Source organism: Leptodactylus fuscus, chromosome 6 (assembly GCF_031893055.1).
Source record: "Leptodactylus fuscus isolate aLepFus1 chromosome 6, aLepFus1.hap2, whole genome shotgun sequence".
NCBI lineage: Eukaryota > Metazoa > Chordata > Amphibia > Anura > Leptodactylidae > Leptodactylus > Leptodactylus fuscus.
The window spans coordinates 48,559,498-48,581,902 of record NC_134270.1 but is presented as its reverse complement, the minus strand read 5'-3'; the positions used below and the strand labels follow the sequence as shown (position 1 = coordinate 48,581,902).

The following is a 22,405-nucleotide window of genomic DNA, read 5'->3' as shown; positions in this document are numbered from 1 at the left end:
TTGATGTGAGCGTGGTGGAACAGAAACAATATTCCATAACACAGGCACTCATAAAAGGACTGGCCCATTACAATCTCTTTTTCAGTTTTAAAGAGGGCTGAGACCAAAAAGACCAAACGCCCTCATTCATTACTGTAGCCTGAAGCTGCCCAATCTCTCTGCAGGGTGATGAGTGGTGGTCTCAGAAACAGGTGACAGTCCCTGTGCAATTCTAAAAGTAAAAAAGGTTCTTGTGGGACCGTTCCTTTAAGCTCCTCGCCAAACCTGGTTTGTGTCTTGGTCTTAATTCTAAAATAAGCTTCTTCAAATAGTAACTACTGTATATAGCAGCAACATTGGATGTATTATGGTATGAATATAGAGGGACGTGCCTTTCAGAAGTCTAGGAAAGTTAGGTGAAAAATTCTATGGGAACTATGAGGGCATGTTCACACGGAGGAAAAGGTTGTGGAAACCTTTTCCGCCATGTGAACATTCCGACGCGGTTACCACTCCTGATTAGGCCCGAATGAATAGGCCTAAACAAGAGCGTGTTTTGAGCCACAGACGCCGCGGAATCTGCGGCAAGATAGGTCATGTTGCTTCTTTTTTCTGCTATTAGCTAGTGGGAAAAAAAAAAAAAGCAAGCGGCTCCCATTGAAGTGAATGGGAGACATTTTGGCAGGCGGATTTTGAGGCGGATTCCGTATCACAATCTGTTGCCAAAAAACTGCGTGTGAACATGCCCTTATGGCACTGAACTTTACTAGACTATGGTTAAAGAGGACCTTTCATGGGTTTGGGGCACAGGCAGTTCTATATACTGCTGGAAAGCCGACAGTACACTGAATTCAGCACACTGTTGGCTTTCCCGATCTGTGCCCCGGGTAAAGAGCTATCGGTGCTGGTACCATAGCTCTTTACAGTCAGAAAGGCGTTCCTGACAGTCTGTCAGGAACATCCTTCTCCACAGAAGTGCCTATAGCGCTGTACAGTGTGAGAGGGGAGGAACGCCCCTCCCTCTGCTCACAGTACTTGTCCATAGACGAGTATTATTAGGAGGGGAGGGGGCGTTCCTCCCCACTCACACAGTACAGCGCGATAGGCGCTTCAGTGGAGAAGGACATTCCTGACAGTCTGACTGTAAAGAGCTACGGTACCGGGACCGATAGCTCTTTACCCGGGGTACAGATCGGGAAAGCCGACAGTGCGCTGAAATCAGTGCACTGTCTGCTTTCCAGCAGTATATAGTATATAGAACTGCCTGTGCATTTTACAGCACCAGAAAAATGAAGGTGATTTTGTACAGTCTCATCCACATATTGTGGGGAAAAAAAGCTGCGGAGAAAGACAGCATTTTAATTTTAGCTGCAGAATAGCGAGTGTTTTCCCTCTAGACTTTATAGAGGAAGGAAAAAATTGAGCCAAATGCAGCAAAAACATAATGAAAAGGCCTATAGGTAATAAACAGCTAAGTGTCAATATATAGATATGACAAAAATCTAAGCATTTCATAACATAGAACAGCAGTATTTACTTTGTATAACTTTAGAATATAAAAACTATGCACATGCATTTTTTTCAAGTTGACTTTACTAAAGATTGCATCTTCATGCTTTATATTGCAAGCAATGGTTTGTAGTATCTACTGGGGGAAGAAGATGTGAGGTGGTGCGGGCGGTGGCCGGATCATCTCCTGCATTCCACCAGTGTCTTAAAGGGTTACCCCAGGCAACAGGACAAAAAAAAATCTATGAATGCTGAATGCAGCCAATAGACACCCACTTAGTGAATGGGAAAGAGTATCTAGGTAAGCCCTATTATTACAAATGAAGCAGAGTTGAATGTGTCGTTTCAGTCTTTGGGGCTGTATTGTCCGTGCATCATGTTGGGGGAAGATACTGCAGTCCAAAGCAGGGAATGAAACCAACAGGAATGATAGGTGTAATGGAAACTGTACGCCATTTTTGCAAGTTGGATCTGGTACTGGTTTGGCAAAATAAAATAAAAAAACTTGCACAAGGCAGAGCAGCCTCCAGTTTAGGTTTACAATAGGGCATGTTCACATGGTGTTTTTTGTTTTTAATGTGGGATCTGAAGTGTATTACATGACACAATCTGGATAAAATTGGCATCCTGTTGTTTTAAATGAGAAACCCCAGCTATAAAGATACAGATTTACAGTACAAATATCATAGTCGTTCTTGTATTTCTGCGAAAAATCCATCATCACGCTTATGCTAGGATCACACTAGTGTGGGGGTCCCCTGGCGGACCTGAATGACGGAGAGCTGGACCGCTAAAACCACGGTTGCACATGGACACCGGCGGACTGTATTGACTATAATGAGGTCCCCTGTTTGTCCGCCGTTTTTAAACTGATTTTCAGCTGTTTCTGCGATGGACACTCCAGCTTAGATGTGAACCCAGCCTTAGTTACAATGACCCAGGATTACTATTGTAGTTATAAATAGACTCTGGCACAAATGTGGCCCTTCTTACTCACATTTCGATGCATCTAATTTGAGCTAAAATAGTTTCCACTTACTAGACATGAGGGCGTGGCTTCTCAGAAGGGGTGTGGCTTAATTGTGAAAGAATGCACTCAAATTGCACCAAAATTTTGCCATAAAATTATGGGTCAAGGGTAATATAAAATAGACTAGAGAGTCTGAAGATACACCAGATTACGCCTGCTTATTGTGGGTCTGCTCCACTTTTTGCACATTAACCTAATTCTAGTTTATTCTACCCACTTTTGATATCTATTTATTTCTATGATATGGATTGGTAATTCTTCCCTCACATGAATTGTTTGCACTATATAGGATTAAAAAAAAAATAAAAATGAGAGGCTCCTAATATATAATTATTGGGTATGTACATATCATTTTTATGCTGTACTTTTGTATTGAATGATTTGGTGTACAGAGCATTTTTGTAGGCAAGTAGTAAGTTTTGGCACCTGTATACATTGGGGGGAGGGGGGGTCTGATTAGGCAGACCTCCGCCTGGGTATGATTCATTTCTGTGCTATGTATGATATACCACAAGTAGCTGTAGTGTTAGATAAAGTATACTGACCCCTTTGTTTGTTTTTTTTAATGCAGCAGCCATGGCTACTTTAATGTAGTCACTTCTTACCCCTTGTTCACATCTGCGTTGGTATTCAGTCTGGGGGAGTCCGCATGGGGACCCCTGAACGGAAAACTGAACGCAACTGCAATTGCTGTGCAGTTAAAGCACACAGACCCCATAGACTATAATGGGGTCTGTGTGCTTGCCGCGCACGAATCATGCGGACAGGAAAGTAGATTGTGAACTACTTTTCTGTCTGCATGATCCCTGTAGAGATCTGGCGGCAAGCACACAGACCCCATTATAGTCTATAGGGTCCGTGTGCTTTTACTGGCACACACTTGCAGTTGCGTTTGGTATTCAGTGCTAGGGTCCCCATGTGGACTCCCCTGGACGGAATACCAATGCAGATGTGAACAAGGCCATATGGATATGCCAGCAATAGCTTTGCTGGGTAAACACATGGCACAGCTTTCCCAGAAGTACTATGTAAGTCAACACCTAACAAACTATAATATTAGTGTGAGACCAACACAGCTCTGCTACATCTGTATACAACCCTACAGGACCTAACCCTTGTAGGGGTCATTGTTATGATGAAATTGGCCAGGGAAGACTCCATAGCACGTATACACATTCTTGTAGCAGCTTTTAATTTCGGCATGATGTCTTTCCGTTTTACAACATCCAGTGTTCGCACATGCAGAAAATTGTTGTGTAGATGAATGCATGCGGGAATTCTATGTGAAAGTCAGCAGGAGAGATCTCCAGACGTGTTACAGATGGATGTGATCAACATGGGTGTGAGCATTAAATTATCATCTATGCACGTAAGATGTGAGAGGATGACTCTGAAACTGTAAAACAGAGATGGAGACTGTGCCAGAAAAATAATTGTATCTGAGTGGCAGAGTCTGAGAAATAACAAGTATTGCCCTGCGCTTTATATAGAAGTCTCAGGTATACAGCTTTCCTATAATCCCTGGCCAACCTTCCTTGCTTTTACATCACATCAGGTATGTATGACACTTACTCTGAGAAAGGTGGATGATAACCCCTGTAGAGGTGAATAGCTTGGCGTCACCCATTCGGCTGAATAGAATTGCTGGCAGGTAATAGGTGCTCAGGTGCTTTCTCACCTGCTGCTTATTGCTAGAGACTTGTATCCCCACTAAGACGTCTTGGATATGGCCCAGACTGTGACCACTGGATAAGTCATCCATCTGTTTTTTCTATACACACCACAAGCAACTGGAAACATATTGGTGGTCAGGCTTCATTTGCTTAAACAATGGATGTCTTTTGGCATGGACATACTATATAGGTAACATAATGGTGCATGCACAGGGGCTGTATTGAGGTGTCACACAATACAAATTGTCCTAGGAAATTTTCGTAGAATTGCTTGTTTTTTGAAGAAGCCGTTTTCATTATGGCTATAGTTTCCTCATAGAGAGCCATGGGGAAGACATCCGAACAGGAGAAAAATGGCAATAATACGCTGAACAGAGGCTGCAGCGTGCCTAAAATAGACAGGTTGTGATGAAACATCTGAGATATTACCGGGGGTGTATCTTGAACCTCCTGGTCCCCAATCCAAAATATGTATTGCCCCACACAATAGCACCATTGTGACCCACCCAGGGAACGGGGAGTGGTTATATCCCCTATGGATTGGAAAATGCCCTGTGGATTCTTGCCTAAGGCCTCACTCAGAAAGCCATAATGCGGCACATTTAGCATCTATATTGCAGCTGCAATTCCCAGCCTGACTATGGCTCTAGTAACCTGAACTAACAGAGGGCCCCCATTAACCGTGCCAGCCAGGGAGTGCTATAGTCAGCAGCTCTTTTCAGACAGCACCCCCATTAATAATGCCAATCAGAATGTCTTCTAAACAGTGCCAGGCAGAGTGCCCCCTTTAACAGACCCAGGCAGAGTGCCCCCATTATCACAGCTAGGTAGAGTGCCCCTATTAACAATGCCAGGCAGAGTGCCCCTATTAACAGTGCCAGGAAGAGTGCCCCCATTAACAGAGCCAGGCAAAGTGCCCCCATTAACAGAGCCAGGCAAAGTGCCCCTATTAACAGAACCAGGCAGAGTGCCCCTATTAACAATGCCAGGCAGAGTGCCGCCATTAACAGAGCCAGATAGAAATCCCCTATTAACAGTGCTAGGCAGAGTGTGCCCATTAACAGAGACAGATAGAAATCCCCCATTAACAGAGCCAGGCAGAGTGCCCCCATTAACAGAGCCAGGTAGAAATCCCCTATTAACAGAGTCAGGCAGAGTGTGCCCGTTAACAGTGCCAGACAGAGTGCCCCCGTTAACAGTGCCAGGCAGAGTGCCCCCATTAACAGAGCCAGGCAGAGTGCCCCCATTAACAGAGCCAGGTAGAAATCCCCTATTAACAGTGTCAGGCAGAGTGCCCCCATTAACAGTGCCAGACCGAGTGCGCCCATTAACAGTGCCAGGCAGAGTGCGCCCATTAACAGAGCCAGGTAGAGTGCCCCTATTAATAGTGCCAGGCAGAGTGCGCCCGTTAACAGTGCTAGGCAGAGTGCCTCCATTAACAAAGCCAGGCAGAGTGTCTCCATTAACAGAGCCAGGCAGAGTGCCCCCATTAACAGAGCCAGGTGGAAATCCCCTATTAACAGTGCCAGGCAGAGTGTGCCCGTTAACAGTGCTAGGCAGAGTGCCCCCATTAACAGTGCCAGACTGAGTGCGCCCATTAACAGTGCCAGGCAGAGGGCCCCCATTAACAATGCCAACCAGAGAGCGCTATCATCATGTGCCCCTGTCAGAACGTGCCCCATTAAGAGTGTCTACATTAATAGTGCCTGGTAGAATGTCTCCTAAATAGTGCCGCCATAAACATTTCTAGTCAGAGTGCCCCCACAACCCTGCATTAATATTTGCAGCTTTTCAGTAACCCCCAAATAGTGCCAGCCATGGTGCACCCCATTAACCCTGCCATGGGAGAGTGCCCACACGACTGGTGCCCTTCTCACATCACCTCTGGGCAAACCCTAACATTTGCAGCACTTAGCCCTAGGACATATATATGTAGTATTCCATCTTCCTCTAGCACCATGTCCTGTGGTCCTAGAGATATAAAAGTGGCAGTCATAACTGATCTCCTGTCCTCAGCGCCAAGCCCTGTCCCTGCGACATTAGCACAGAGTGTGGAGCGGCAGGAAGGACCCGCGCACTGACTCTCCTCAGGTCCTTGTGTCTCCTCTGCGCCCCCCGCCCCAGCCTGGGAATGGTTTGTCTTGGGGACTCAGCATTGAATAAATAATGAACCCGGGAAAGGGAGCCAAGAAACTGCGCGCAGGAGTTTGTAGCCGTGATTTACAAGGGGAAGAGGGGAAGCCGCTAACATTACCGCTGCGGAGGGGGAAACGAGTAAGTGTATGTTATACGAGGACCTGTATTTACAATGAACACAAGGTAGATAATATAACATATTTGTATAAGAGAATTTAAATCATTTACTGTCATTAAAAAAAGCGACCTGAAGCGGTTTAGGGCAGCAGTGTTTAGGACAGCGCAGAGCGGACTCCCCCATGTAGTAGTGGTAGATTCCATTTAAAGAGAGCGTGTCATGTGCGCGGTGTCCTTTGGAGAGGAGGTGCTGTGTCTCCTGCAGTGCTGCTCATTCCTTCACTGGACTCGTTGCCTTGCACAGCTCCCGGTGTGTGTGCTCTGTACCCACCATGCTGCTCTCTGTCTCCTCTCTCCCCAGGCCAACATCCTGCAAATGATGGAGGATAACAAGCAGCTGGCCCTCAGAATAGATGGGGCCATACAATCTGCAAGCCAGGAGGTGACTAACCTGAGATCTGAGCTGACAGCCACCAACAGGAGACTGGCTGAGCTGAACAGTGCAGACCCCTGTGTCATGGAGAACAACCAGCACAACACACAAGGTAAGGACCCTGCTGGATGGATAGAGGGTGGGGGGGAGCAGGCTGCAGCCCCCTGGAGGAGCATGCTGCAGTGCTATAGTCTCCCCTATGCTGATAACTTTCTCTGCTAATTACTAGCCACATGGGTGTGCGGCTCTGCTACTTTCATGTAGTTACACTGTGCATGTGTCTGTGCAGACAATGTATCCTTATAAAGTTATTGTGATATGCTTAACCCTTTCCTGCCAGATTCCGATATCTATAGCAGGACCATGTGGCGGCAAATTGTAATATTAAATTAAGAAAAATACATTGCATTGAATCAGGGATTTTTATGTATAATCCTTTAATATTTGTCAATTTATCGGCTACTTTACAATTGGATCTGTAGAGGTAAGATGTCGCTTTTGCAGTCCACGTTTCTCGAAACAAGACATCTGTCCATCAAGTTCAACCCAGGGATACGCCGCACGACTTACGGCAGGTGTAGCCCTGTTATCCGTGAGCATAAATAACGCCAGTCAGCGCCATAACCACGCCACGGTATATTCAACTATATAGCAATCGCAGAACGTGGTCGCCAAAATTTAGAAATATTGATATCATGTAAAATCTATATTGCTAGAAGTAGCAACTCATCCGAGGTCCACCTGTCTGGCGGCGGCTGCAGAGGATGTATCTATTAGCCCTTGCTTTGTGGCGCTGTGTTATTGCGCTAGGCAGCGACATGGAGAGAGAGCGCATGAAGGAGGCTGTAATTATTATAGCCTGTCATCACAAACTGCAATTATACCACAAGTGTGAGCTCAGCCCTAGCACTGGCCGTCTGCCCCTCCCCCAGCTGGCCATTCTTACAAGGTACACAAGGCTTGCTGGATGTGGCATTTGTAAACCTCAGTCTGACCGTTGCAGGCGGTCACCCTGGTGTTTGTATGAAGTCACAGGAGACGGATCCTGGTGACAGTCACAGTGTAGAGCTTGTGTCTAGCGAGGACAGCCATTCACTGTCTATGGCGATATCTGAATGGCTTGTGACTATATTATTCAGTTGACGGACAGCATGGATGCTATTGAAGTTGAAAAATGTCGTACAATCTCCAGAAGTTAGAAAATCTGAAATTGTTTGTAACTTCTCTTCTTTGCGTATAACAAGGATGTAGCTTTCTTTTGTGACAATAGATCATACTATAATTTAGACAATATACTAAAAGTATAATAAAACAACTAAGTGTATCATAACATCATGGGCTAGAATATAGAACGCAGTTTATTTTGTTATTTTGTGATATATATATCGCTGGTGTGTTCTATTATTTCACGTGTTGCATTCAAGTACTCTGAGCCGCTTCAGTAAGGAGACATTGGAAATTGGCAGTAAAGCCATTGTCTGGTGTGGGCACCTGCTTTATAAACTGGTGGTGATTTGGGAACTGGATGTTCATGGGGTGCTGTTGCTCACGGCCTTTGCTGTGTGTGCCCAGTGTCCACAGTGTAAAGTAAAATTAAGCATTGCGCAGCCTCCATTGATTCTTGGATTCCACATTTCATGGTCCTCCAGAGCCAAAAGTGGTACTTCACTTGAGTCTCGGCACGCATCATGTTTTACCATACGGTTTATGCTAGAACGTGTGTCCGTGTGTATCCTTTTTTTCTAGATGGGAAAATACATCAGTCTTTTAATGTATCCATAGTCAGTATAGTAAAATGTAATGAACCTAGCCCAATGAGTTTATTTGCTGTGTCTATGACTCTGTTACGTTAGGTACATATAAACATCGGATGTCCGTTGTTCTGGTCCATCAGGACTGCTAAATAGTGGTTACATATGGAGTCTGATGGACCCCATTGAGTCTAAAGGTGTCCATTGTTTTTAAACTGAAAGCGTCAAAGAGAAGAAAAAAAACAAGCACTCGGGACTTTTTCACCCACCAATACAAATCTAAACCTTTCTCATGGAAACATATGACTGTAGGGTGCGTCCTACATTTTTGACACTTGCCACACCGATTGGATGGTGTCGGACTGTGCCATGACGCACCCCCAACTGGTAACACCCACTTCTCAACATATTCATAAATTTCTGGGAGGGGTAAGAGGAACAAAGAAGTTAAATATGTATTTTATTGAGACTATACTTTCACTAGATAGACATGTCGGGCCCTCCCTAAATTGTGCGTAAAAGGCTTCTTCTAGAGGGCTGCATTTCTGTGTTCATGATACAGTCACAATGGCCAGACCTCCTCTACTAAACCGGACCTAGATCACCATAGGATCCTATGGTTCATGGACCTTATGACACACAACAAGAATACATATCAGAAACCAATAGGCACATGTGCCATTGTATTTGGAGAAGAACCAAATTCTCCTGTAGAACCATTTCCATTATTTCCTATTCCATTAGGACCTCGAGGCACAGAGCGGAAAAGTACGGGCCTATAGTAATCTGTAGGTGGTGGTTTACGTAAATCCGTCTGCACTTCCCCTCCACAATATCTTTATATATAAATCTCATGTCCTTTTCTATTTTATTACATCAAATGTTGCAGTCAGGCGCTTCGTGCAATGATTTAGTCCCTGCGTTTCATTCACAGGCCTCGGATTTGCTCAGTGATTTAATAACCGCTCATCTTTGTCGTAATTCTAATTAATAATCTTACAAGCCCCAGGATAAAGCCTGTAGGTATCTCAGCATACGTCTGTATTAAATGTCATCTGGTGCATTTTCCCTTCTTGATGTGATTTTCCTGATGATGTCATTTACTTTTATCTCACTATAGTGTATATTTGACACAGTTGTGTTTTAATTATGTCGTCCCCTCACGTCTCCCGTTGTGTCGCGTTATGTGACTATTTTTTTTCCCCCCTTAAGTAAAGGAAATGGAAGGTTGATGTTAAAATTCTAATAAATTATATTTTATTTTTTGCTGCTGTTAATGTTGCACATCTGGGAACGGTAATGTTGTAATGAAATACGATGGAGACCTTATCATTTGTGTACATTACGCTATTCTTCTTTGTCTATTTCTTCATGTATATCCTTGTCCTATGAAGATTCAGTAGGACAGTACATTTGTCAGTTGGGTGCTATGCAGGGGTCGACTGTGGGGGTCACAAATATTGAGCCTTTGGGGTTAAAAGGCAATTCCATTCCATATTCTCAGATGGGTATATGGGCATTTGACAAATAAGTTGGAATCTGATTGGTTGCCATGCACGACCAGGCCACTTTACTGTTTTTGATGCATCCCATCCAAGCTGCTGAAATTTTTAGGCTAGTATCTTTTGATACAGTTCCTGAGACCACCACCAATTGTTGAAATAAGCCCCCTTGTACACGACCGTATGAATGGTCAGTGTGCTATCTGGGTTTTTCCCAAATAGCACACTGACCCATTAATTTCTATGGGCCCGTACACATGACCATGAATTACATGGTCACGTGTGTGGGCCAACCATCTGAGCCGCAAAATATGGAACGGGTCCTATTCCTGTCTGATTTTGTGGCCCTGCTTCTGTGGCTCCTATTCATTAAATGAAAGTGGATGCAGAAGCACGGCCAGTGCACGGACAGCACACGGGTGACTCTTTGCTAGGAGTCAGGCTATATGCACCGTTCCATGAGAAAATGGAAGGGATGGAATCCGGGTAATGTCCTTGCTTTCCACGAACCAACACATTTCAATAGCACACTGGCCCAAAAAATAGTCGTATTCATGTAGCCTTAGTGGAATTTGAAACCCCATTAAACATTGCGTTATTCTCTTACTTGCTGCGGAATTTTTACAAGTGATATTCCATATGATGATGGGTGAACCCTGCAGGCTCATGCACAGCTATAACCCCGGGCCATGTGTAAGCCAGTATACTGTGTGTGATCGGGAAAGGCTTTCTGGTTTTTGGCACTAAATGCATGGCTTGTACACTGATCACGCATTATAGCGTTGTGCCTAAGCTTTCAATTTCACGTCTTTGGCTGCCTTTATAGATGAATATTAGTTGAGCGGTACTTTTTGGAAAAGGCTTCCTGCTTTCCTCTGAGAACTGCTCACAACAAAAAAAAAAGCAAAATAACAAATACAGCACCAAAAAAAACTAGGACCTTAAATTATATGCTCTTTGCTGTGAGGACAATGGATGACGGAAAATCTCTGACCAGCGGTGTAGTTCGATAGTGACATAATTGATGAAGTCATTATTGGATGCGGTAATTACATTATGGCTTCCCTTCATTGCCGCCTTATCTGTGATTAAAACCTCCAGATTGTACTGAGCAGGTGTAGGGTAATAACCCTAGCGCCGCTGCAGGGTGTCGTACATTGTGGTCATCCCATTTACTTTTTGTTTTGCTATTTTTGTGTTTTGCCCTCAGGAAAGTTCTTCTGGACGATTAAAAGAGAGGGCGAAATCCTTACCAGATATTCTGGTTCATAAAGTTTTACGACCGCTGTTTTGAAGGTTTACACACTAGAAAATCTGGTGGGACTGATGACTTGTGTCGGTGGATATTGTGCTGAGGTGCCTGTCCGTTTTTTCTTTTTTCCATCAAAGCTTGTGGAGGTTTTTAGTGAAGCTTTTAAGGACAATGGATGACAATGTCTCTTATTTTATTTATTTATTTTTTTTTTATCCTTTAGACAGTTCATTTGTATGATCAATCCCATGATTCATCTCTTGATAAAGTTGTAACGTATGACATGAATATGGTACTCTTCCTAAAATGGCGCCACATCTGAGTGTGCAGCTAAGCTCCATTCACTTCAGCTGAGGCCCTACGGTACGACAATACAGCTTTCTTTATTGCAGATATTTGCTGCGTTTTTTTTTACCTAGAACTAAAAGTGGCTTCAAAAGGAATGGGCCATATATAGGAAACTCTTAGGGCCCATTCACACGGGCACAGAGGGGGCGGATTATGGTGTGTAATCCATGTCATAATCCTCCCCCTCACAATGGTGGTCTATGGAGACCGCTAGCGTTCTTTTTTCCGCTAGTGGCATATTGCTACTAGCGGAAAAAAAAGTGAGCTGCCCTTTCTTCAGGCGGATTCTGTGGATTATCGAGGTGCGGTGTCTTCCTGGTGGCAGCAACCTCCGGAATCGGCCCATTCATTTGAGCCGACTCTGGAGGGGGCAGGTCGACAGTCATGGCAGGTGGGTTTTGACCCGAGAGTGACGTGGCTCTCCGCGTCACTCTCAGTGCCAAAATCCACCCCCCATGTAAACTAGCCCTTATACATCCACCTTCTACTCAAACCTCTTCTGGACTTGTCTCAAAAATCCAAAGCAGAATCTGCATAAAAAAAAACCGCTAAAACATTTAGCCGAACTCTGAAGAAGCCTGGATACATCACTATTTTTTTTCCCCCCTTATTTGGACCTTTTTAATATACATGAAGCCCCTTAAGTGTAACCTCATACATGGTACGCCTCAAGGCCTGGTTATCACATAATACTAAAATATCTTAGGCTACATCTGCACAGAGTCAATCTAAAACCGTGCTCGGAAAAGTCTTCAAGCATGACTTTTTTCTTTTGGTGAAATGACAGAGAAGACACCGGATACCCAGCAGATCCCATTCTAGACAATGAGGTCTCTTAGGACCCATTGCTGTCCATCATTCCTCATGTATGTCTTAATGTTTAGTCCATTCTTATGATTGAACAGAGAATGGACTAAAGCATTGCAGATGTTCATGTACGAGCCTGTGAGAAGACGGCATGGACAGAACATGGATGACATATATGCGACATCCACTAACCCATAGATTAAATTAATGAGCCTTGGGTGAAAAACTGATAGGACCAGTCCCGAGTTTTGCCCCCAGGTTTATGACCTACAAAAATAGCAGGTTCTGTGTGTGATACTGCAACTTAGCCCATATATAAGCCATGGACACTCGACTACCTTTCTTTTTGAGAAGGTATATTTTGTTCATGTGGTATAAGAAGACCCCATCAGAAGCTTTATTGAGCTTGGTGGTGCTCCATGGAGTAGAATTGTATGATTTCAGTCAAGGATTTTTTTCTCCTTCCTTAAAGTAATTTATTGACCTCATGAGTAACATTAGCCAATTGGCTTTCAGGCCCTTGGGATTTCCCCAGATCAGTTACTGGTAGACAAAATGAGTCTTATCTACAAATACATTATGACTCTACAGTGCTTTGTCACATATGAAGCAGATGAAGACACTTGACTCTATTTGCCTAGAAAACTCATTATATTGGGAATGTGAAGAAGTGTCCAAGGTATCGGCAATCTTTATTGACTTATTAGCATCTATGCAATAAGACAATAGTGCTTGTTGCTTAGATGATTGACTTACCGTAAGTCCGCAGATGAATAAACTCTCTGGCGTGCTACTATTATTAGTCTCTCCAAACCAATATGTATATGGTGCATAACAATTGTTGTGGGTGTCTTATCCTTTTGCAGTATTAGGGCCTGTGATCAGGTTGCCACCTCTGTGACCACCTTATAATACTACATTTGGCCTATAGTGTCTGCTGTATGGATGACTGCCATCCCAGGCTAGAACAGCCGATTGCCCGGGTTTTGGGAATCAATTTATTGTGCCCAGCTGGTTTATGGGCCAGCGTTATTATGGTGATGCATACATGTTTCCTTTACATGCCTGACTTGTGCAAAGTTCGGGAGTATAAGTTTTATTTGATTTTTTTTTTTTTTTATGCCCATGTTGTCCGTAAATTTCACAAAATCTTAGATTTTCCACAGTCATCTGCAAACATCCATAAAGCTGTAATGGCACCTACTCTCCATGCTTGGGGTGGGGGGGAGGGTACATGTCTGATCGACGGGGCTGAATTTTCTCCTAAATGTTCCATGTGAATGCAGCACTGTTGTGAACTCTTAACTCCTTCATAAATGGCTGACTGCCACGGTTAAACAAGAGTAGTAAAACTCCTCTAGCCATTAGAAAGCTAGTGATTGCATTCCTATGAAAGTAAATGTATCTAATTCATTGTAAAATTTCAATAATTGCATAATAAGATTAAAAATAGTTTTACTTTTGATGTCTGAAACGGTAACTCCTGACTCAAAATTGGTCCCAACTCAATAGTCTTTACGGCCAGTGCTCCTTCCATTTAGGAGGGACTGATTGAGATCTGTGTCTTGACAGCCCTGTAGAAGTGAATTGAGCACTGATCCGTTCACATGGAACTTCTAGTGGGCTCCCGTTCGGCTGGTCCTGTGTTTCAGGACACCCCTCTAACTGTGCACATTGCTTATAAGTCTGTAAGTCATTCTTTGGCTGGCAGTTCAGCTTGCTATGTACACAACTTACAGCTTTTATTGCTAAGTTGTTATCTTTGTAACATAAGTGAATTCCTTCATGCACATTGGTAGTTTGATGGCGGTATTTGAGAGCACACCAAGTATGTCACCTGCTAGGTGTTCCTTGGGTATGTTTTTGGGTCTGTGGTTCAGCCATGTGAACTTTACCAAACAGCTGGGTGTAAACAAGTCCCTCTTACTGACAGGATACATGGTAATATAATTGCCGTCATCATCTTGGGCCTGTAATTGCTGCAGCATTTTTTTTTTTTCCCTGCGTTATAAATCGTTGGAGTCGGCTGCCGTACGTCGACAAGTCAGGAGTTGCAGAATGGTTGAATGTAATTTTTGTATCTTTTCTTTGCCATTGTGAAGAACTGGAAAGCCAAATGCCTGGCTGGCAGATTAAGAATGGATGCTATTTTCCCCGCTGAATAGAATTAATGATTTCTATGACTCACGGAACATGTTCCTGTTTTGAGATAAACATGAAAACAATACAATATGATTGCATATTCTTCATGCTGGTCCTCGGTTGGGGATTACTTGCATCTCAAGGGCAGGTTGGCTGCCTCCGTGTTCAGAAACTCTCTCCAACCCTTCCTTTTTTAATAACTTTGTGTGTGATGGAAAAATATTGGATTCTGTCTTCAGTAACTGGTAGAGAGACGGAAGAGTGGTCCATGAATATAAAAATAACTCGCTTGGAAGGGATTCTTCATATTCAAACCTTGTTGTGTGGCCGACAAGTAGATAGGGTCTGTTTGATGTGTGATCTGAGTAGGAGCTATGTATATATACCAGTGTTTAGAAATGTTGTTCTTTACCTGGAACTTTTTGGGTTCTATCGGACTAAGCAGAGGTAACTGGATGTGCAAGTGAAGACTTATTAGATTGTACGTCCATTCACTGCCAACTTATTCAACCCATCCCTTCTGGTGTGGCTTATAACTAGGTCATCAACAAATTTCTACAGGAAATGGTGCATAATGTTTCTGCAAAAAAATATATGTATTTTTTTTTTTCTTAAGTCATTTCTGGAAATGCCCTACACCAACGCTCACTGTTAGGAATCTAAAAAATGTCATTGGTATGCGAGTATTTACTAAACAGTGTAAAGAGTGATAATCGGCTACCAGGAATCCTGATCTCGGGAGAGATTATACCGCAGGTGGGCATTTATCAGCAGAGCTGGGTTAGCACACTCTGGTTTGGTGCAGATCCAACCACTATGATGGTTTAGGTAAGGGCTTCTCAAACTTTTGACTCTGGTCTCGCCAGTCAATTACCTGATATGATAGCTGGGCCTCACCAGCATAGAATTCCTACCACGGAGTGCCGTGCCAAAGTCACTGTGTTGTAAATGCAATACCCTCACCTGTGACAACAAACTACTACGTTACAGTACACACAGTATAATGCATAGGGACATCAAATTGTTCATTACACATCCAGATGCAGCCTATAATTGCCCCATTTTTCTCCTCAGCAGAGATTTTAGCATTGACCCCCCCCCCCCCCTCATCCCAACCTTCCCCTTTCCTAATGAATGGCACAGTCCCCTCCTTTCCACCTTTAGCCCTTTGGCAACAGCATTCTCCCCCAAATAAAAACTTCCAGACTTGCAGCAATCAGGAACATCCCTATACCCTAGAGAGAAGATAAGACAAGAACCTTCTAGCATCAGTATCTGGGTGAGATGCCTCTGTCTCCAGTTTAGAGCATTGTAGCTGCTCCTAGGTGAAAAACTGTAAACGTCTGGTAATGACATCATCGGCCCATCATACTTCCTAACCAAAGAGTCTGCACTGACAATGCAAGGCTTGCATTATCAGTGGATCTGCTTTAAACGTCCCTGCTTTGTACTGAAGTTTACATTGGGAGAGCCGCACCTCAAAGCAATGGTTTACGTAACTGATAGTTTGGTCAGTGATGTACTCAGATTTTGAGACGTTCCTGGTTCGATGACTCCTGGTGCTCTCCACATTTGGATTTACCAAATTTGCACAAATTTTTGACAACTCTTGATTCCTTAACAAATCATGATGTCAGTGATTGTTGGTTTGTGAAGGCCTAATCTACATATATGGCTTAACTTTTTTTTTTTTTTTTTTGGTAAGCTTAGGATGTCCACCTATGTTTAGACACACTTTACATTTTCAAAGCCTCTTATTCTGGGCTTTCCATCTTTGAATCTGTCTACGCTAGTGTTAGTTGGGGCTGTTGGGATTTTTGTTTGCAGCACTGGAAAAATATGGGAACCCTGAGGACCCTATTAAAAGCGAACGTGGTATCTGGCTATTATGGCACTCAAGATGCTGCTCAACAGATCCTAATAAAAATTTCCACAAAACTCTTGGATTCCTCCCACCATGACCCTCTGAGTGGAGTCATCCATACTTTTGACGGAAAAAACTTGTTGATCCCATAGGGGGCCTTCAATGTGCATAAAACGATGCTGTGTATGATGTACAGATGCACCTGTCTGTGGGTTGTCTGATGCCAAAAAACAAAGCAGTTCCTGTTAATGACTGTCTGGCTAAAAGCATCAATCAAAGCCATGTATAAAATATTGCTGGCACGTCATCTGCCGACCGTAAGTCAGTAACACCCAAAACAGCAAACGCTGAAAAAATGTGACAAAATAGTTCCTAGTCTGATTTATGATGGCCTCCCCCAACACCTAAGGGCAAAATTTCGCAATATGATATAAATTTCCATTCACTGAACTGAGCGCAGATGTGCTTCATGAGATGATGTCATCTAGCGATGTCATTCTTCTTACTAATAAGAAAATAATTTCGTAGTGTTCAGTAGACTCTCTTTTTGTTCCTACGTTGTTGGTGCTTTTCATATATAAAGGACTCTTCTGGATCTGGACAACACCTTGTTATAAGTCTTAGGACCGGTTTACCCTATACAATGGATCCTGAATTGGAGCCATATTGGATAGTTCTTGGATTGAACACAATTTGCAGTAAGCTCAGTTGGTTATGTTAGATGGCCATTAGTCTGTTTAGGAACTGGTAACCTGGAGTATGAAAATCTTAGCAGAAGGGGTCACCTATTTTTATTAGCCAGAGTGGAGAGTGCCTATAAAGAGTGTCGTCTTCTTCTGGAGGACCTAACATAGCAGAGCATTACTCCTATGGCTCTTTGTGTAATATGTTGGTTCCACAGACAGTGAAGAGAGCAACGCGGTTCAGTTCTCAGGGCTAAGACAGTTTGCCATCTATTGGCCTGATGAAGACACCTGTTCGTTGTTGAACGCGCTGTGCTGTAGAAACAATAAAAGTGTTTTGATTGCACATCTTCTCTCCAGTATTCAGTTACCTTTGGCGTTACCTATTTTCGTATACAATACCACCACCCACATGCAGGCTGGTGTCCGGGTAAGAGCTGCAGCTGACCCATTGGGCTCCCAAATTTAGCCATTACCGTTTACTAACACAGGCGCCAGGTCACCCATCCTTTGTGTAATGCTGTATTTTACCTGCTATAATGCTGATGTGAAATAGCTGAATATGGTGTACGGAGATCTGTATACTGTAGCAGTGGTGCCAAAAGCTGCAGTAGAACTGGTATCAACTGTATACATCTTCTAGTGGCCGTAAACAGCTCATGGGTGCAGTGTCTGTATGTTGGAATCAATCTGATCTGATACCCATGTCCTATCCTTTGGATAAGTAGTCAGTATCCAACTATCCAGTAGTCAGTATCCAGCTTTGCTAGGTCCTGGACAACCCCATTAAATTTGGCGTCCATGTGCTGGTTTATAGCTCGTGTAACAAATAATTCTGCTTCAGTACCTGAAACATCTTATGGGCAAAAGTGGTGATGTTTCTAGGAAAAAGCAGGTCCTTTTTGTAATTTCAGACAATCATTTAAGATGTTAGTCACACATAGTTGAAAGGGAGAACAAGGGGAAAGGAAACTTGTCTCAGCCTTCTTAAGTATCCATAAGGGGCTTTTAAGAAATGGCTAGTGTGCACATTGCCTGTTTTCTAGAGATAAGCCAGGCTTTTTTTTTTCTACTTCTGTCTGATTTCATGAATAAGTCAATTTTTTTTTTTTTTTTTTTTGTGTTTAAAAAAAAATTCTGTTAGTCTCAAACATTCATACATGAAGAAAGCCTCTATCATGTGAAGACATATGGGCTGCCATTTTCGAAAGCTTTGTAGGGTGGTCCACTGAAAATCTAATATTCATGAAGCTTTGCCTCCCCCCTACCCCAGTGTTGTCTATTATGGGAATCATGAACTGGACAAGTTAGATGTGCGCTATTGTTCCTTTTGACATAAGAGGTGGTTCCTCTTATGTAGGGTGGATGAAACCACCGAAAATGTAGTATATAGTATAGTGGATGCCTGGATTTTAAATATGGCGGCCGCCATAGCTGCAAATGTAAATGCCTCCCAATACAAGACCTGTTTACCAGTGGTTCTAGGAGCTGGTACTGGGAAAGTGCTGATTTCTTGGAGAAGCCACCTTGGCTCGAGTATGTAAGAGGTTATCTCTAAAGAGAACCCTCTGTAACTTTATATATATATATATATATATATATATATATATATATGAAAAATCTTATTGCTAGGCTGCTAATAAATGTCAAGTTGACTTATGATGGTCTACAAAAGTCTACAGCATTTTCTCCATCCCGTGCACCAGCAAATAAAAAAAGGTTACAAGATGCTTTATTTGAAACGGACTATAGGGCCTATTTATCAAGATGCTGCATTCTTCTTTTTTTTTTTTTTTCTCATTTCACACAAGCAATAATAAATCCGCCCTACATGTGTTAGGGTCAGACTTAGCATACCTTGTATTCTCATTGTTAATAACTCCAAAATAGCGGAATGGTACATTGCAGCCATAGGAGAGCAGGTCGTACATTTTCATCTTTATATATTACAGATGAGAATCTGCATACGCTAAGCCATTAATAAGTTAAAGGCAATAACAGGGAACTATAAAACAAAATGTACAGTCACTAAATAACCAAAATGTATAATTGAAGATACTTATAAGTCCTAACAAAAGATCTATAGGCTTTACTTTTAAATTATATATGGGCCTTTGATATTTTAATGCGATAGTATAATAGATTGAAGAGGGTTACTTGTTAACCTCATAAGGTTTTAGATGGAATTGAAGGAAAGCTGAACATTGTATATGCCCCCTTTTGGGTGGGTGTTCATAAACCTGCTCATTCTATATCCTAGATCATGGAATTGTGGCTAAATGGGGTCTATTGCTATATCTAATCCCATCGGTGGTGGTGGTGGGGCTTATAAAATGGCTGCTTATGCAATCGATTTCTATAATGTAGTGGTATATACAGTTTAAGACTCACAATCCAATGGCACTCCATATAGAAGTCAATAGAGTATCGCAGTATAGTTATGTAATGGTGTCATTTTCCAATGTCTTGTCATTGCTTCATACAAGCTTCAATTATCTGCAATATTTCAAGGCTGCAGACGCTTTGCAAATCAATGGACTCTTAAAGGGATGACAGCTTTTGTGAGTTGAAAGCTAGAGCTACATACAAAATAATTACAGCTTATTGTTGACAATTCGGGGGAGATAAATCCTCCGATGATATTGTAGAGAGACAGTAAAATAATATTCTCGTTGTAACGGTAAATATGGAAGCACACAATGATCTCCTTTTCATGGTCATGTCACTGGCTCACTGTTGGTTTCATTTATAGAGTCTTCTTGTTGGAGTGAGGTCTTTGCCATCAACCATAGACCGCATTGGTGGTCATGGGCAGCTTTATTTTTTTCCCTTTTCCTGGGGCTGTGCCTAAAAATAAAATCTTGATGGAAAATTCACCAAAAATTCAAGGTCAAGGAAAATAAAAAAACATTCAGCTGTCACAGTAAGAGGTAGCCATATATATATCAGCTGCCGATACCATCCAGACACTGACTGAAGTGTAGAAACTTACAGCAGGCAAAGAAAGCCTGTATGGGATATATCAGACCCCAGGGCAGGGCTAGCGTCAATTTCACGATTCTGATAGAAATCAGTATTGTGCTGGATTGAAACGGCAAAATAATAACATTAATTTGATTAATCGCCCAACCCAACTTTGTGCTGTTTCTCATATATGGCCTCATTTAGTTTGCTTTAACCTCTTCCTGTGGATTATGGGAGATAACGGAAGGACGGATGCTCTTTGCTACATGAAAACGCTGAGCCAGAGAGACATCTGGTAAAATAAGTTTCATTCTCTGAATTTTTACAGCAGGTTTTAAGTGTTTGTTCTGGCAGCAGAACATTCCTCTTTTCTGAGGCTGCACATTCTTGTGACCATCACCTCCAGCAGAGTCTGAAGCATTGCCACACAACCTGCGGCTTCTAATAATGATGTCCTGGTCAGAAGAAAGGCTAAAGGTGGTGCGGAGGAAAACAGCAAGGAGCCAGTGGAAAGTAACATCTCGTACTCAAGCTGGTCAGTGCACCTGTTATATCAGAGCTATAGAAAAACACAAGGCTTAACTATAGAAGTGTGAAATAGCAGATGCAAATAGTTTCTTACTCTTGTCTGTAAATTATACAGATATCCCAATGTGGACTATGTAAGGCTGGAAACGCACAAGGGGGAGATTTGTCAACCCACTGTGTCTGAAAAGTGGTATTAATAAGTTTAAAACAGTTGGTGTATGATGGGTTAGACACAGTTACCCTTGCCTTGGATGGACTGTGCCACTGGGCTGGCAAATTTTTCAGAATTCACGTTTTGTGTTTGCAGTGTAAAAGATGACTGGAATCTGTTTTCTAAAAAGGATGGGGGGGGGGTCCAGGATATACAGTTTTCCGTAAGGAGGCCAGGAAAGGTGAAAAAACAAAACATACTCGCCTGTCCCTTGTATTCCGCTGTCCAGTCCAGCGGCGCCCATGTGCTCCTCGCCTCACTTGACCCACCAATTGGCTTCAGTAGCCTAAGGAAAGGAACCAGGACATCGCTCACATACGTCACTTGTTGTGTCCTTTCCATAGGTTGCTTATTGGCCTCAGTGCTCATGTGCAGTGAGGACTTCCTCTGGAACAAGCACTGGGGGAAAGGTAGGTGTGATGGTTTTTTTTTTTCACCTTCCCTCCTTGCGGAAATCTTCTTGACAACGCCTTTAAGTTATGATGAGAATTACATCTCATCTTAAAGTAAGCACATCTACCTGCGATGAAGAGGCTTTCAAGACTAACATAGACTATGTCATTCTTGACAAATCTCCTCCATGGAGTTTTTGTTGCTTTTTTTTGGCTTAGATTTCGCAGCATTTTTTTAAGCCAAAGCCAGAAATGGGTTTTGCCTTAAGGATCAATATAACTCCTTCCTTTTATATTTTCCATTTCTTGTTTGCCTACTGCTGTCTCTACCTCAAACTGCAGCAAAATCTGCAAAAAAAAAACAAAAAAAAAAGCAGTCCGTGACTTCAGTCTACTACTTGCCCTGCGTTTGTTCTGCTGTGGCGTGAAACACTTTCTGCCAGTCTCCCTCATATTAGAGCTATGAACTAGGCCAAACCACCAACACCAACTCAGCCCAATTCCGAATCCTGCTCTGCCTCCGATTCCTTCATAAATGGCTCACAGCCATGGTCCGTCAGAAGCAATAAAGATGAATTTCTATGAAAGTAAATATGTCACAAACTCTGCATACAATTAATTATAAATATTGATAATTTTATAATATAATTAAAAATAATCATTTTATTTTGACGTATGAGTCAGAAAGTTGCTTTTTTTTTCCCAAAAAAATTGATCCTGACTCCACATCCCTACCCATACTGCAGATTAGAGCTTTGGGTTCTTCCATCAGACATTTATGATTACTGTATTGTTCACCCCTTTCCTGTAATAAAATTATGCGGGGAGAGTAGTATCTGCACCTGGGCCCTGACGCCTAAGGGGCCCCAAGGGCTTCTCCTCCACATAAGTCCCAGCCATTATATATGGCCAGTGGTAGGTCAAGTGCCGTATTGCAGATTTTGTGCCGGGACATCGAACGTGTTAGTTATACTTCTGAAACATCTGACATAGGTGTATAAAATTGTGTTTTAGTATGACAAAGATAGGGTTGGCCTATAGCTCTAAAACTGGAGGCGTTTTTGGAGATTCATCAAGTCATAGG

The 22,405-nt window shown here is 42.7% G+C and overlaps 1 protein-coding gene across 5 annotated transcripts in view; it reads left to right on the top strand.

Moving 5' to 3' along the window:
• KAZN (kazrin, periplakin interacting protein) overlaps positions 1 to 22,405 on the top strand; it is a 363,709-nt gene that overhangs the window by 228,650 nt on the left and 112,654 nt on the right. For 3 of the 5 annotated variants that reach the window (XM_075279892.1, XM_075279891.1, XM_075279895.1), the window contains exon 3: positions 6,806 to 6,989. In XM_075279892.1, coding sequence (XP_075135993.1) covers positions 6,806 to 6,989 — 184 coding nt within the window. Of the gene's footprint in view, positions 1 to 6,448; positions 6,466 to 6,697; positions 6,990 to 22,405 lie in introns of those variants that run through there. The other 2 variants (XM_075279897.1, XM_075279896.1) reach the window with 2 other exon arrangements.